At 37.9% G+C, this 13993-nt stretch overlaps 1 protein-coding gene across 1 annotated transcript; it reads left to right on the top strand.

Annotated features, from left to right (window-relative positions):
* The first annotated feature begins 1423 nt into the window (after positions 1-1423).
* Positions 1424-8048, top strand: LOC120108351 (alpha-terpineol synthase, chloroplastic-like). The gene is made up of 7 exons (XM_089925382.1): positions 1424-1655; positions 2528-2789; positions 3856-4228; positions 4917-5135; positions 5918-6056; positions 6418-6666; positions 7461-8048. Exons 1-7 carry the CDS (start codon positions 1491-1493, stop codon positions 7809-7811), a joined length of 1758 nt encoding a protein of 585 aa, XP_089781508.1. The 5' UTR covers positions 1424-1490; the 3' UTR covers positions 7812-8048.
* Positions 8049-13993: the final 5945 nt, after the last annotated feature.

Below are 13993 nucleotides of genomic sequence, written 5' to 3' on the forward strand. Positions count from 1 at the left end.
AACGACTTCAGTGGACTGCACCTTACGAGCTATTGACCACCAAAATTTTTCTGGACCAATGCCTTAAAATGGTGACCGTTCATCCGTAATCGTCTTGGAGACCTCTCGCGCTATCGAAATTAATTATTGAGAGAAATGTTATCCAAATTAATAAAGTTAATAATTAACAGAAACTTAAACCAGCATTAGTTGATTATTATTTTATTGTAAGACAAGCTGATGTAAAATAAAGTTAATAATTAACTGTTGGATACATTGTTGTTCATCAAATTTCTACTCTAGCGAGTAATGTTAACTCTGCTATTCAATAAACAATTATGCAAACAGAATATGATGTTGTTTTTCTTATTATATATTGTCTATTTTTCATTTCATATTAAAAATAATAAATAAATAAAAATCTTAAATTATTAGTTTATTTCAAAATATGGGTATGGTTGAGGTAGGTGACTAAATTGGAACCAAGTAATTTGATGAACTCAGATGTGTGAGCTTCATTTGTGACACATGGAGCTACCATATATCATGCATAACTTTCAAACGGACGTAGATCAGGTATATGCTTTCTTTTGACCATATACCGCTCAAAGGCGGGCTTGGTTTGTATCTTTTGCACGAAAGAATGATTGTTTCTTTTGCTGCCGTCGAATTGCATCCACATAGATCTTAAAGCATTCTAAACTCTTTCTTTTATCCATTTGCACAAATCTCAAAATAGTCATTGCATGGTCTGACAAGAATCTGTGCGAAGAAAATTGAATTCTTCTTTCATAGGAAAGATGCAATTCATATTTTTCAAAGAAGATATGTCTGGTTGAGAGAAGTTAGATTCTATAATAAAAATAGGAATGAGTGATTTTTATTCCAGCCATTTGGTTGGCGAGAGTTTCTTTTCCATATCGATTCAAAGGAAGAATAGAAGTGCTCCAACCCACCAAAATTTAATCTTAACTTTTGAATCCCATTTTGATTTTTATTTCGATTTGATTCCGATTGCGAGTCAAACACATCTTTGCATTGGACCATACAAATTTGGGCAAATTTAGGCCAATGGGACCCACTGAACAGATAATTGATCCTTCACCGTAGGTGTCTGCATCTACTAACCCAATCAAATCCAAAGCCAGTAGAGTTGGAAGTACACGGGACGCTGACCACCGAACACGGTAGGCCACTCGGACCATGTAAGGTCCACAATGTAGGTCATCTGCCACCACACATCCATGCACTGCGGTACGTGACCACTCCTTACGTGTGGTTGGCAAGAGATATACCACGGTGGGTCCAATCTACCACTAGCAAGCTGAATCCAGGAGAGCCTTCCCGAAACTAGCACATCGCTGTTGGGACGAAAAAAATAAAAAATCTCATATGCTCTCAGGTGTGTATAAATACATAGGGGATGTTAGAAGGGCTCCGGCAAGCCAATCAAAAGATCAACAGTCCAAACAGTAGAAGTAGCTCAAGCAACCACCCAACCTTTTAGTAGAATGGCACTCTCTACATGCTTCGCATCCACCGCATGTCATGCCGGGAGCAAAGGTTGGGTGGTGGCAAGTCAAGTCCGTTCCCAACCTCCGACGAGGCGATCGGCAAATTATCAGCCTAGCTCATGGGACTATGACTCCCTTCAGTCTTTGAGGGGTGGCGACTTGGTGATTGCCCTAGCTCAATCTCTATCGAGAGAGAGTTGTGACCATCAGTCGGGCTTGGCTTAGGCTAGAGTTTTTCTGGATCTAGCTTAATTATAACCCTTCATCTAAATCGCACATCCATATTGTGTCAACACGGGTTTTTCCAAAAAAAACTAAAGCTAGATCCAAAGTTCTTTAGCACAAATTTGAGTCTATTGCTATATTCTAGTCGCAAAGAGCATGAACCCTTTGCAAAACTAGTTGCAGTAAATTCCTACAAGCGAGGTACAAGGCAAATTTTTATTGATTATGCAATCTTCAAAAGCATGTTTTCCACACGCATAGATTTTTGTTGGCATGTCATAGACTACCATGTATCCAACTTGTAGAAATTTTCTGCCGTCTCGATTGTAGTCTTGTAGGGGGTCCACAGCTTTTGCTGAACTTAATATGGAGTTTAGAAGCAATTTTTCTCTATAGCAACAGGCTCAAAGGAGCTGGTCGAGTTGGGATCCTCTGCAGTGCCTGTTTTGCACCACAGCGAGCTGTACAGCTGTAGATGGCTACCATATCATTCAATCGAAAGCAACATGTCATATATGGCATGCAACGAGATGTGATCCACCGCATCCAATCTGACACATGTCCATCTTCATGATTAGGTGATGTGGCAGCTATCAAGGGCTATAGGTCTCTCCATGGTGCAAAACGCACCCTGCAGAGGATCGTCCGAATCCTAGCATGGTTACATAAAAAAATAAAAATAAAAATAAAAAAACTAGAAGGCAAGTTCTAATCCTAGCGGACCCACTAGTGGACCAGAAGGCTGACTGACCTAATTCGTTCACCTCCATACTCGTAATGGATTGCTGACCTGATCGTTGGTGGTGCAGAACGGGACACACACGACACACTTGGAAAAGTTGAAGGAGAACACGAGGCACTTGCTATCCAAGGAGGCTGAACCAGTGGCTCGACTTAAGCTGGTCGACGTCCTGCAGCGTCTTGGTGTGGGTTATCACTTTGAGGAGGAGATCAAGGATGCCCTTGGCTCGATGCCCATTGAGAGGGCAAACACATTGTTCAAAGACGACATCCACTCCATGTCTTTGCTATTTAGACTGCTTAGAGAGCACGGGTTTCCTGTTTCCCCAGGTAACGACTCTTGCCATATTGAGTATCTTTCATTGCCATGATAAGCTACTGATATGGGTAAGATTTTTTTACCTTGAAAAAGAAAAAAAACATGGGTAAAATTTTTAGATAATATATGGACAGCACACAACTAATAAGATCTTAGAAGTTCTGTCAATGCCAATCTTTGGTATGATTTTTGGTATATCATTCAATGACACATCATTGGACTTCTAGTTAGTTAGTTCTTAGGCCTCCTTGACTTAGATTGCTGATGTGCAATATAAAATGACACATATAGTGCAAAAAATGCACCAAATAGCTTAAAAAATTATGCTGATGATGGAATCTCTGAGATCTGTTCGCCGGTGGCATATCCTATGCTGTAGCCTGTAAGTATTTGGATTCACATTTATCAGAGCTAGCATGCATGCTGCTATTTCTTTTCAGAAATAATTTATGGTTTCTAGAAAGGACTTGGATTTTCATTAAGTTCAATTAGCTTTTGAACTTAATTTTAAGTCTCAAATAACTTAACGAATTTATTATTGAATATCATTGCTTTTGTTAGTATTAATTAGTGGGTTTCTAACCCTTAGAGATATCTTTTCTTTTTCTTTTTACGTATAACTGAGTTGGCCATGATAGAACATGTATTGTACGTGTAACTGAGTTCATTTTCAGACATTATATGCTTGCTTAGGAATTTTTTCTTGTTGCTGTTGTTGTATAATTTTCCTTCAGTTGTTGTTGTTTTTCCTGAAATAATGAGGTCACCCTGCTGAATTTGTATCCTGACCAAACTTTTCATACATTTCAAACTTGTCTAGGAAATATGTTGCAAGGTACACTGTCGAAACAGATTAAAGTATTATATATCAATATATGCTTATTTCTTAGCAAGCCATTGCCCTTTCATAATATAGTTCTGAATAGATTTAACTAACACAAAGGAAACTATAGGGCTAGCTCGCCAGTGCATGAGAAGCTGGTATTGCCTTTATTGAAGTCTTTGTAATACCGATCGAGTTTTGGTTTCTATAATTTTAATCCTATAGTCTAACTAGTAAACGCTTGCATCCTACAGACATCTTCAGTAGCTTGAAAGAAGAGAACGGTAACTTCAAGGCAAGCCTTCTCAGGGACACTCAAGCATTGTTATCCCTACATGAGGCTTCATATCTTGCTTTTGAAGGAGAAACACTGCTGGATGAAGCAAGAATTTTCACAACTAAATATCTCAGCGATCTCAAGCTACAGATGGATCCACACCTTAAGGGAAAAGTTTCTCTACCTTTGGATCTTCCTTTGCACTGGAGTACTCCAAGGTTGGAAGCAAGATGGCACATAGATCAGTATGAAAGAGATGGAAACATGGACCATATGCTTCTTCAATTTGCTAAGGTCGATTTCAACACAGTGCAAAGCATACACCAAAGTGAAATTAGAAAACTGACAAGGTAAGCATATACTCGTCTTAGCTTAACAAGACATGTCATTATTGTTATTATTAGTTCTAGGATTTCACTCTATAATTTTCATTTGGATTTTCCATTGATTGGATTCTCTTTAGGTTAAAAGAAAACTGATTTCTTTATATTCTACAGGTAAAAGTTATCATAAAGATATTAACAAAAAACAAACATGCACATCAATACAAAATACAAAAGTTTCTCATAGACAAGAAATTGATTGTAACTCCTCTTTCTTACACCTACGAAAAAGAAAGAAAATTTTATTTGTTTTTTTAGCTGCTGTTGTCTTATTTCTTTTAAGTTATCCCTATTTCTGTGTTTTTTCTTTTTTCTTTTTTTTTCACTATGTTTACTTTTTGTAGGATATTTATCCTTTCTTCATTACTAGATAGTTGATGCTTGTCTATCTGATGAGGCATACTGCTGATTTCCTAGATGTTCTTAGCATCTTAACTTTTCTTTCTTTTTTTGGTAAGCCAGATACATCGTACTATTCTAGCATGACTACATCCATTAGAATCTTAACTTGGCTAGCTAGTTTTTCTTCTCTCTTATCACAACTTTGACATTAAAGACGTGCAAAGCCTTTTGTAATTTTGTTTTAATAGAAGCCTTTTGTAAATTTGATCCCCTCTTAATCATGCTAATGAACTTTCTGCTTTTCTCTTTTTAGGTGGTGGAAAGATGTAGGCCTTGGGGATAAATTGAGCTTTGCTAGAGATCGATTGATAGAGTACTTCTTCTTTGCAACTGGAATTGTATTCGAGCCGCATCTTGGATATTGTCGAGAGGAACTTACTAAAGCATTTGCTTTGGTAGCAATTATAGATGATTTCTATGATATTTACGGAACACCGGAAGAGCTTAACCTTTTCACCAACGCTGTCCAGAGGTTAGAAGGATTTTTTTATTTAATTTTAGGCTGCAATATTTTATTCCAAAATAAAGCAGGAATAAGGTGTGGGATAAGCCTTATTCCTGCCAAATGGGTTTAAAAAGTAGCAACAAAACAAAAATAACTAGGAATAACTATTCTATTCAAACTGGTCAACACCTGAAATAACATTGAGAATTCATATGGGTGTACATTTATTCTCGCATCAGTATGCACTGAGGAAATCTTAAGTACTTCTACAAGGCTGAGGAATTTGAATAATAACTTATGATTAGTCTTTTTGGGAAGGACTTGAATCTTTATAAATGGTGTTGGAGCGGACCTAATTTACAATTCTTGTAGACTAGGTGATATTTTAGCACAACTTTTTGAGATGACCACGAGTTGATCATAGTATTTATAATTATAAATAATTGGTTTTAGATTCTTGGCCTGGGAAGAATATGTTTGCTCATGCATTAATTGTGTGTGAGGATGCAATCTTAGGTACTTGCATAAGGCCAAAGATCTCAACATTTTTTACTTAGCTTTTCTAGATGAGGCCCTCAATCATTACAACAATGACAATATGAGGGAGCTGAAATAACTTTATTCTTGAAATAAGGACCTCTTTTACTCCTTCCCCCTTTACTTCTAGACAAAAAAATTATTTTATAAATTTAGTTCAAACTAAAAATATAAATAGCCAAAGAATAACCATTGTATTTTCAAAGAAAATAATTATTCGTTATAACTATATAGAATTTTCATAATAATTTTTTTTCTAATTCTACTTATAGGTGGGACTCCAATGCAATGGAAGGCTTTCCAGAGTATATGAAAATCTTGTATTCAGCTTTGTACAACACAACCAATGAAGTGGCGGATCACATACATAGAGAAGAGGGCTGGGATGCCCTTCCTTATCTCAGAAAAGCGGTAAATTCAGCATCCTATCCTTCTTTTACACTAGCTTCTTAGTACAAGAATAATGACAATACCCCAAATAATCTAAAATAAACTATGTCTAAACATGATGGCAACTAGCAAGTTATTCCATCTAATTTATTTTGCTTCGAATATTTCCTAACAAAAAACCTCAGAAATATTAATTTTTCATTAGCTCCCTTGATCTTCTTTTCCCAATTTGAACAAAAAAAAAAAATCGAAGAATAAGATAATTTGTTGTTACCATTCCTCATTGAGAATTATATCCTAGAAGTAACAAACGGTATCCATCGGAGGCTTACTAAGGTTGTATGACTAATTAATTATGTGACACCTGCAATAATTGTTTCAGTGGGAGGACCTATTCAACGCCTTCCTAACGGAGGCAAAGTGGCATTACAACGGCTACAAACCAGCCCTCGAGGAGTATCTAAACAATGCTCGGATGTCAGTGTCAGGCTGCGTCCTATTAGTCCATGCTAGCCTCTTATCAACGCAGAGACTAACCAAGGAGGCATTGCAGTGCTTGAAGACCTATCCAAGCCTCTTCCTGTCCTCATCCGAGATCTTTCGTCTTTGCAATGATTTAGCCACTTCTTCGGTAAGCAATGCTAATTTTATGACTATTTTGCTTTTTCACTCTGAGAAACTTAAGTACGTAATAATTAACAACAAATCACAGGGCTAGAATATGTTGATCAGTCTAAGGGCTTCCTGAGAATTATTGCTGGTTTATACTAGAATTATATTTCAAGTTTTATTCTACTTAGTTTTTCTATATACAACAGATTTTTTTATTTTTTGTCCTTTACGCACATGAGAGAGCCTTTCTGTGTGGTTTAGTTTTGAATATTTTTTTTCTCTCCTATTTTTTTTTTTCTTTTAGCATCTCTTCTCTGTTAGTTGTTTTTTTTCCAAATTTATTCTGAATTATGAGCCGATGCGGTCGATCCATTCTAGGTAGCATATTGTCCTGCATCATTAATTTTTTTCCAAATTTTCTTTTTAAAGTGAAGTCAGAACATATTCAGAAAAATCTGTACTGGATAAGAATAAGGTCACCATAATTCAAGATAAGTATCGGCCTCGACTGGCGACCCGGCAAAACTGTGGATTTCTCTCCCCATCTCGGTCCACTGGGCCATCCAGTTGGTAGAGGCAGGCTTAGCGACCTCTACACGTGGTATCATATGATTTGTCCATGGACAGCATATGGATAGGGCCGTTCCTTGTCTTCTCCAATAGTTAGATCATTTAAATGGACACGTTTAACATGTGAGCACTTGGCAATGCAAGAAAAACGGAAGAGATTGAGAGAAAAAAATGCTATGGGTATAATTGCATGACCAAAGTTTCAATGCTAAGTGTAATGAATTGTATATTTTATAAATGCAGGCAGAGTTAGAGAGAGGTGATACTCCAACATCCATCCAATGCTACATGCAAGACAATGGTGTATCCGAGGCAGTTGCTCGCAATGGCATTCAAGATTTAATCATTAATTCATGGAAGAAGCTGAACAAAGAAGCTGTTGATTGCCATCCACTCCCTCGATACATTGCTAATGCAGCCATAAATCTTGGACGGATATCGCATTGCACATACCATAAGGGAGATGGCTTGGGTGCTCCAGATCAAGAGAAGAAGAATATGATCAAGTCCCTGTTTTTTGATCCTGTAGCACTCAAAGGAGGCCAGGATTCTTTAGGGCTTCTTGATGATAGGTTTGTGATCAGCAATGTGTAGAAGGAAATTTGGTAACAAGATGATATAATTTTTGTAATTTGTAAATAACCTTGTGCGTGGCTGGGGCTATTATCCCTTTTTTTTAAAAAAATAGAAAGAAAGAAAGAAAGGAAAAAGAAAAGAGAAATGACTACATGTGTCGTTCTGAAGGGGATTGAGCTACCCATGCCAAGCTAAGAAGGATTTTGGTGTTGGACCTTAACCCAGAAAAATGAAAGGGAGAGTATTTGATGATTATCAATGTGCATATTTTGAGCCTGGCAAATTGAGAAATATATGATAATATTTTAATAAACTTTGCTTGAAGTAAAAAGAAAGTTTAAATAAATTTAAATTATATGAAACTTACGGATAAAATTGTATTAATTCAAATCTTTAATAATTCAAATCAAAATGGAATGAGAATTCTAATTTCCTAAAAACAATTCCACAAGTTGGAGCAAAAGGTTATTGTCCTTTTTCTGAAATTTTGTGCACAAAATGCAGTAAAGAAATTTTATTTTTACCATCGATGCAGGTAAGTGCAGCATCGATTTCTATACCTATACAGATTATAGTATTTTACCCTAATTATTTTCTCTAGTTAAGTAACTTAGTTAACTTGTTGTATTTAATTATAGCTAAAGGTTCTAGCCTTGGAAAAAGGGTCGAGCTTTGTCCCCCTTGTTGGGATCCACCCATGCCGCAGAAAAAATCAAAAATTTTTCTGATCACAGCGGAAGGTATGTGCGAGATCCCGTTCATCGCATGAACATATTTCAAAAATCGTCGTTCGTAGATAGATTAGGATTAAAACATTTTCATATAATTAGGAAGATCAGATCTTCACCTTGTGCGGGTAGATGATCACCGCAAATTTGATGATCGTGGTATTTGTTGAAGGTTCGCTTGAAGCCGCACACGCGTCCGGCCTCTACGGGCATCCACACGAGGCAGATGACCGATCTAAGTCTTTGAATCTCCCCAGGGTGAAAGCTTCCTTGCAGAGAAAACTTTAATGGCTGAAATCCTCTTCTTTGAACCAACTCTTGATTGCCTTGAGAGGAGAAAGAAGAAGGATGGATCAAAAGAAAGAAGGCCAAACCCTTTGCAGCCTTTTTCCTTTTTTTTTTATTGGAACCAAAAACAGCAAGGGAGGAAGGGCTACACCCTTCCCTTTTTTTTTTTCTTTTGTTGCTGGTGGCTGAAAACCTCAGGGGAAGGGAGGGTGCTGTTCACGGCTCAAAAGGGAAGGAAAAAATCATCTCACGGCTGCCCCCTTTATCCTCTTTTTAAAGGCATATGGAGCTCCTACTTTTTAGGAGCTCCATCCTTATCCTTTTTTTTTTTTTTCTTTGATGCGGCTGAAACCAAGAGGGAGAGGGGGCTTCACGTATATCCTAGGAGGAGGGGAGAGAGTCCAAAAATCCTCATTCACGGCAAACCCTTTTTTTTTTTTTTTTTTAAGATTATCCTTTTGGAGCCAAGAGGAGGGGTACGCCCCTCCTCTTTTCTTTGTGATTTCGGCCAAGGGAGGGGTGCCCCTCCCTCTTCTCCCTTCCTATCTCACTCCCCACTTAATCAAATTAAGTGGGGGGTGGGGTCAATTACAAGGTGGGTCTAATCCTATTCCAAATAGGATTAAGTGAACCCATTTTCTTTCCCTTCAAATCCTAATCTAATTAGGATTCTATTGAACCATGACTCTATTGAACTCTTTAATCCTAATCCAATTAGGAGTCATTTAACTTATTAGATTAAAATTAATTAGGACTTAAGAAATCCTAATCTAATTAGGATATATTAAATTTCAGTCCTAATCTAATTAGGACTCTAGAAATCCTACTCCTAGTAGGACTCTAATTTAATTTGAAATCCTAATCTAATTAGGATTCTTAGAATCCTACTCCAAGTAGGACTCGTGTCTAATATGATCAAGTCCAATTAATTAAATCCAATTAATTAAATTAAATTACAATCAAATTGCAATTATTCCTTCTTCAACTTGCTAGTTATCAATCAAATTGATAATTATAAATTATTTGTGATTCCTAATCACAATTCAACCATCGGATCAGTCAATACCTCTAATGTGTGTGACCCCATAGGTTCTATTCTGTCTGGTAGTGAGATATATTACGATTTCTATCACAATATCATTGAAAACTTCTTTCAATGGGTTGGAACAATTTCAACTCTTCTCATTCGGGTTCACTGATCACCAAGTGAATGCCTTTGAGTCTCACAATCCACCAGTGACACCTAGTAGCATGTAGTGGCAACCCAGCAGAATAGAATGATGAACCTCTAGATGTAGTTAGTGTATGATACAGTCCCTCTATCGTGGATCCCGACAAGACGGAGGTCATGGATAACTCGTCAAACCCCTATCGTCTGTCATATGTCAAGATTTATTCGACTTAAGTTCGAGAGTGGAAAACTCCTTTCCCACTATACATACTACCCTGGCCGAGGATTTACGAACTCAGTCTCATAAATCACATAGGATCTCTCTTAACCTATCAAGGTCGATAGATTCCATCTAAATGCACCCCTACTCCTACAATGAACCTACTGCAGTCAATCTGCACTACAAGAACCCAAATGGCTAGGGCTCATGTTTATGTGCTCGTCAAACTACAGCAACCTCACCATGAATAGCTGAGGCATCGCAGGTCAAAGGACCAGTCATACAACTGCAGCATCAAGTAAGTCACTGACGAGTAGATAGACATCCAAGTGACTACTTGCTTTGGTCACGCTCAGTACCCTTGTTCTCTAACAAGCACTTGCACAATTGCTCCAGTGTCCCCACATTGTGGACTTAAGACTCGTCCATCAAAGAAAGCAATCTGTACACTAATCTCAGTGGATCAATCACCGTCCTCGTGATGATCCATCGATCAGGAGCAATTCAGAAATTAATCACCAATAACACATGCCTCAAATTCTCAACTCTTGAGAATATGCGTCATCATCTTATTAATTTCTTGGACGATTCATGGACACATAAGAACATGAATGAAAAGAATGCCCAACTTAATAAATTCATAATTAGGTCAAGTACAAATTTATATCCCAGAATAAAATAATGTGTCAGCCAAATTGGCTTTTAGGGCATACTTCTAACAATCTCCCACTTGCACTAAAGCCAATCAGCCCTAAATCTAAGCCCCATCTTCTCAAGATGCGCTTCAGTTTTTGCTGACTTAGCTACTTAGTGAATGGGTTTACCACATTGCCTATGGAGTCTACTCTCTGATCCTCTACTTATTTCTTTTCGAGGTAGTCGCTTATCAAGTTAAACCGCTGCTCCATGTGCTTAGACTTCTGGTGAGATCTTTGGCTCCTTAGCTAGTGCTATGGTGCCTTTGTTATCGCAGTAGAGCGTTATGGTATCTGATGACATTACACCTAACTCTGCAATGAACTTCTTAAACCAGAAGGTTTCCACTACACACTTAGAGACAGCTTAACATTCAGCTTCTAAGGTAGAATCTATAATGATCGGTTGTTTGGAACTCTTCCAATTTACTGAACCACCATTGCACATATTTTGATGTAGATTTTCTATCATCAATATGTGTGCATCCTTCTACCTTCAACTCTGATCTTCTTCCAAAGACCAAGAACATATCCTTAGCTCTTCTCAAGTACTTAAGACTGTTCTTCACAGCTATCCAGTGCTTCTTGCCTGGATTTGAATGATAAATGCTCGTGACACTCACAGCATATACTATATCAAGTCACGTACATAGGTATACATGTGGCTCCCTATAGCCGAAGCATAAGGGATCTTGCTCATCCACTGTATCTCTTCCGATGTCTTGGGGCACATCTTCTTGGAGAGATTTATCCCATGCCTAAGGGATAATAATTTCCCTTTTAGAGGTTTCCATGCCGAACCTCTTTAGCACTTTCTCTATGTACATATCCTGTGACAGGACAAGCATCCTCTTAGATCTATCTCTATAGACCTTAATCCCCAAACTATAGGATGCTTCCCCAAGGTCTTTTATGGAGAAATTCTTAGACAACCATACCTTGACCTAAGTTAGCATGGGAACACCATTCCCAATTGGAAGAATATCATCCATGTATAATACGAGGATTACAATAGCCCTCTCACTAACCCTTCTTATAAACACATGGTTCCTCTTCGTTCTTGATGAAATCAAACGATTTAATTACATCGTTGAAACGAGTGTTCCAACTCCGAGATGCTTGCTTTTGTCCATAGATGGACCTTTGCAGTTTATAGACCTTGTGATCACTATCACTGAAAGTGAAACCCAAAGGCTGTTCTATATAGATATCTTCCTCAAGATATCCATTTAGGAAAGTAGTTTTCACATCCATCTGCCAGATTTCATAATAATGAGATGCAGCAATGGCAAGCAATGTTTGAATGGACTTCAGCATGGCTACTGGAGGAAAAGTATCTTGATAATCAGTGCCTTCGCACTGACTATAACCTTTCGCCATTAGCCTTGCCTTATAGGTCTCTACCTAGCCATCCAAACTTAATTTTCTCTTATAGATCCATTTACACCCAATAGGTACTATACCTTTTGGTGAATCTACTAAGGTTCAGACTTGGTTGGAATGCATGGAGTCCATCTCTGACTTCATTGCTTCCAGCCATCTCTCGGAATCGATGTCTAACATCGCCTCGTTGTAGGTATTGGGATCCTTATTTTGATCCCTATCTCCCATGAGGAACACTTCCTCTACATCCTCTGTAAGTATACCTAAGTACCTTTCAGGAGGATGGGAGATCCTACTATATCTACGAGGTGGAGGAGGTACAACATGTACTAGCTTAATATGAATAGGTTCTATAGGCACAATGGCTCGTTGCTCTTTAGAGACTTTCTCTTCGAGCTTAATTTTTCTCCCACTGCCTCTCTCAAGGATAAATTATTTTCCATGAAGATAGCATGTCGGCTCACAAACACTTTGTGATGCTCTGAGACGTAAAATTGTATCCTAATAACTCTTTAGGATATTCTATAAAACGAGCACTAATTGTTCTATCCTCTAACTTGTCCGTCTGTTGTCATTTGACTTGGGCCGGACATCCCCAAATCTTGAAAAAACCAAGACTCAGCTTGTTACCATATCATATCTCATGTAGTGTGGTAGGAACAGACTTAGAGGGAACACTATTCAATATGTAAATAGCTGAAAATAGGGCATCTCTCTAAAGAAACAAGGGTTGATCAGTGAAGCTCATCATGGACCTGACCATATCCAATAGGGTCTGATTCCTCCTCTTCGACACTCCGTTGAGCTGAGGTGTACCAGGAGGGATCTATTGTGAAACTATACCATTCTCCTTGAGATAATCATGAGACTCTCTATTAAGGTGTTCACCTCCTCGATCCGATCGAAGAACCTTAATGAGTTTTTCTGTTTGTTTTTCTACTTCATATCTGAACTATTTGAACTTTTCAAAAGATTCAGATTTGTGTCTCACACACATATCCATACAGTGAGTAATCATCGGTAAATGAAATAAAAATTACAATCCCTAACCTGCGCATCGAATGGGCCACACACATAAGTGTGTACTAGGGTAAGTATCGCAGTGGACCTCTCCCATGTCCTACAAAGGGTAATTTGGCCATCTTTCCTTGAAGGCAGGATTTACAAATTGGATATGACTCGGAAGTCAATGAGTCTAGAAGCCCATGTTTCTCCAATTTATTTATTCTGTCTTCTTCTATATGACCAAGCCTGAGGTACCATAAATACTTTAGATTTATCTCATCTCTAGATCTTTTGGATTTTATGGTACTCACTGTTTGCTCAGATACATTCACAGATACATCCAAATGTATGTGATAGAAACCGTCAATCATAAAACCATGTGCAACCAATTTATTTCTCAAATAAATGGAACAGTAGTCTTATAAAAATCTTCCTGTGCTAAACAAGATACAGAAATCAAATTTCTACTAGCAATAGATAACGGTCCCTAAGTATCCTTTTAAGAATGAGCATATCTGACATACCTTCTGAAGGTCTGTCACCCTTCTTGCTCTTTATACTTCCCATGTATGTAGGACAATTCATCTTCAAATGGCCATCTATGATGCAATGGAAACACTTTCCCTTGCAATCGCCCTTTTCTTGGAACTTCCTTACTTGGCCTTTTCTCGATCTTCTGCTTCTTCGTAGGCTTCTTCTTTTTCTAGGTA

Source organism: Phoenix dactylifera, chromosome 9 (genome assembly GCF_051530095.1).
Source record: "Phoenix dactylifera cultivar Ajwa chromosome 9, Ajwa_hap1_PhDact_Kaust_v1.1, whole genome shotgun sequence".
NCBI lineage: Eukaryota > Viridiplantae > Streptophyta > Magnoliopsida > Arecales > Arecaceae > Phoenix > Phoenix dactylifera.

Coding starts and splice junctions, on each gene's coding strand:
- LOC120108351 (XM_089925382.1), top strand. CDS start 1,491: ATGGCACTCTCTACATGCTTCGCATCCACCGCATGTCATGCCGGGAGC. Junction 1,656..2,527: donor CTTTGAGGGGTGGCGACTTG/GTGATTGCCCTA, acceptor TTGGTGGTGCAG/AACGGGACACACACGACACA. Junction 4,229..4,916: donor GAAATTAGAAAACTGACAAG/GTAAGCATATAC, acceptor TTCTCTTTTTAG/GTGGTGGAAAGATGTAGGCC.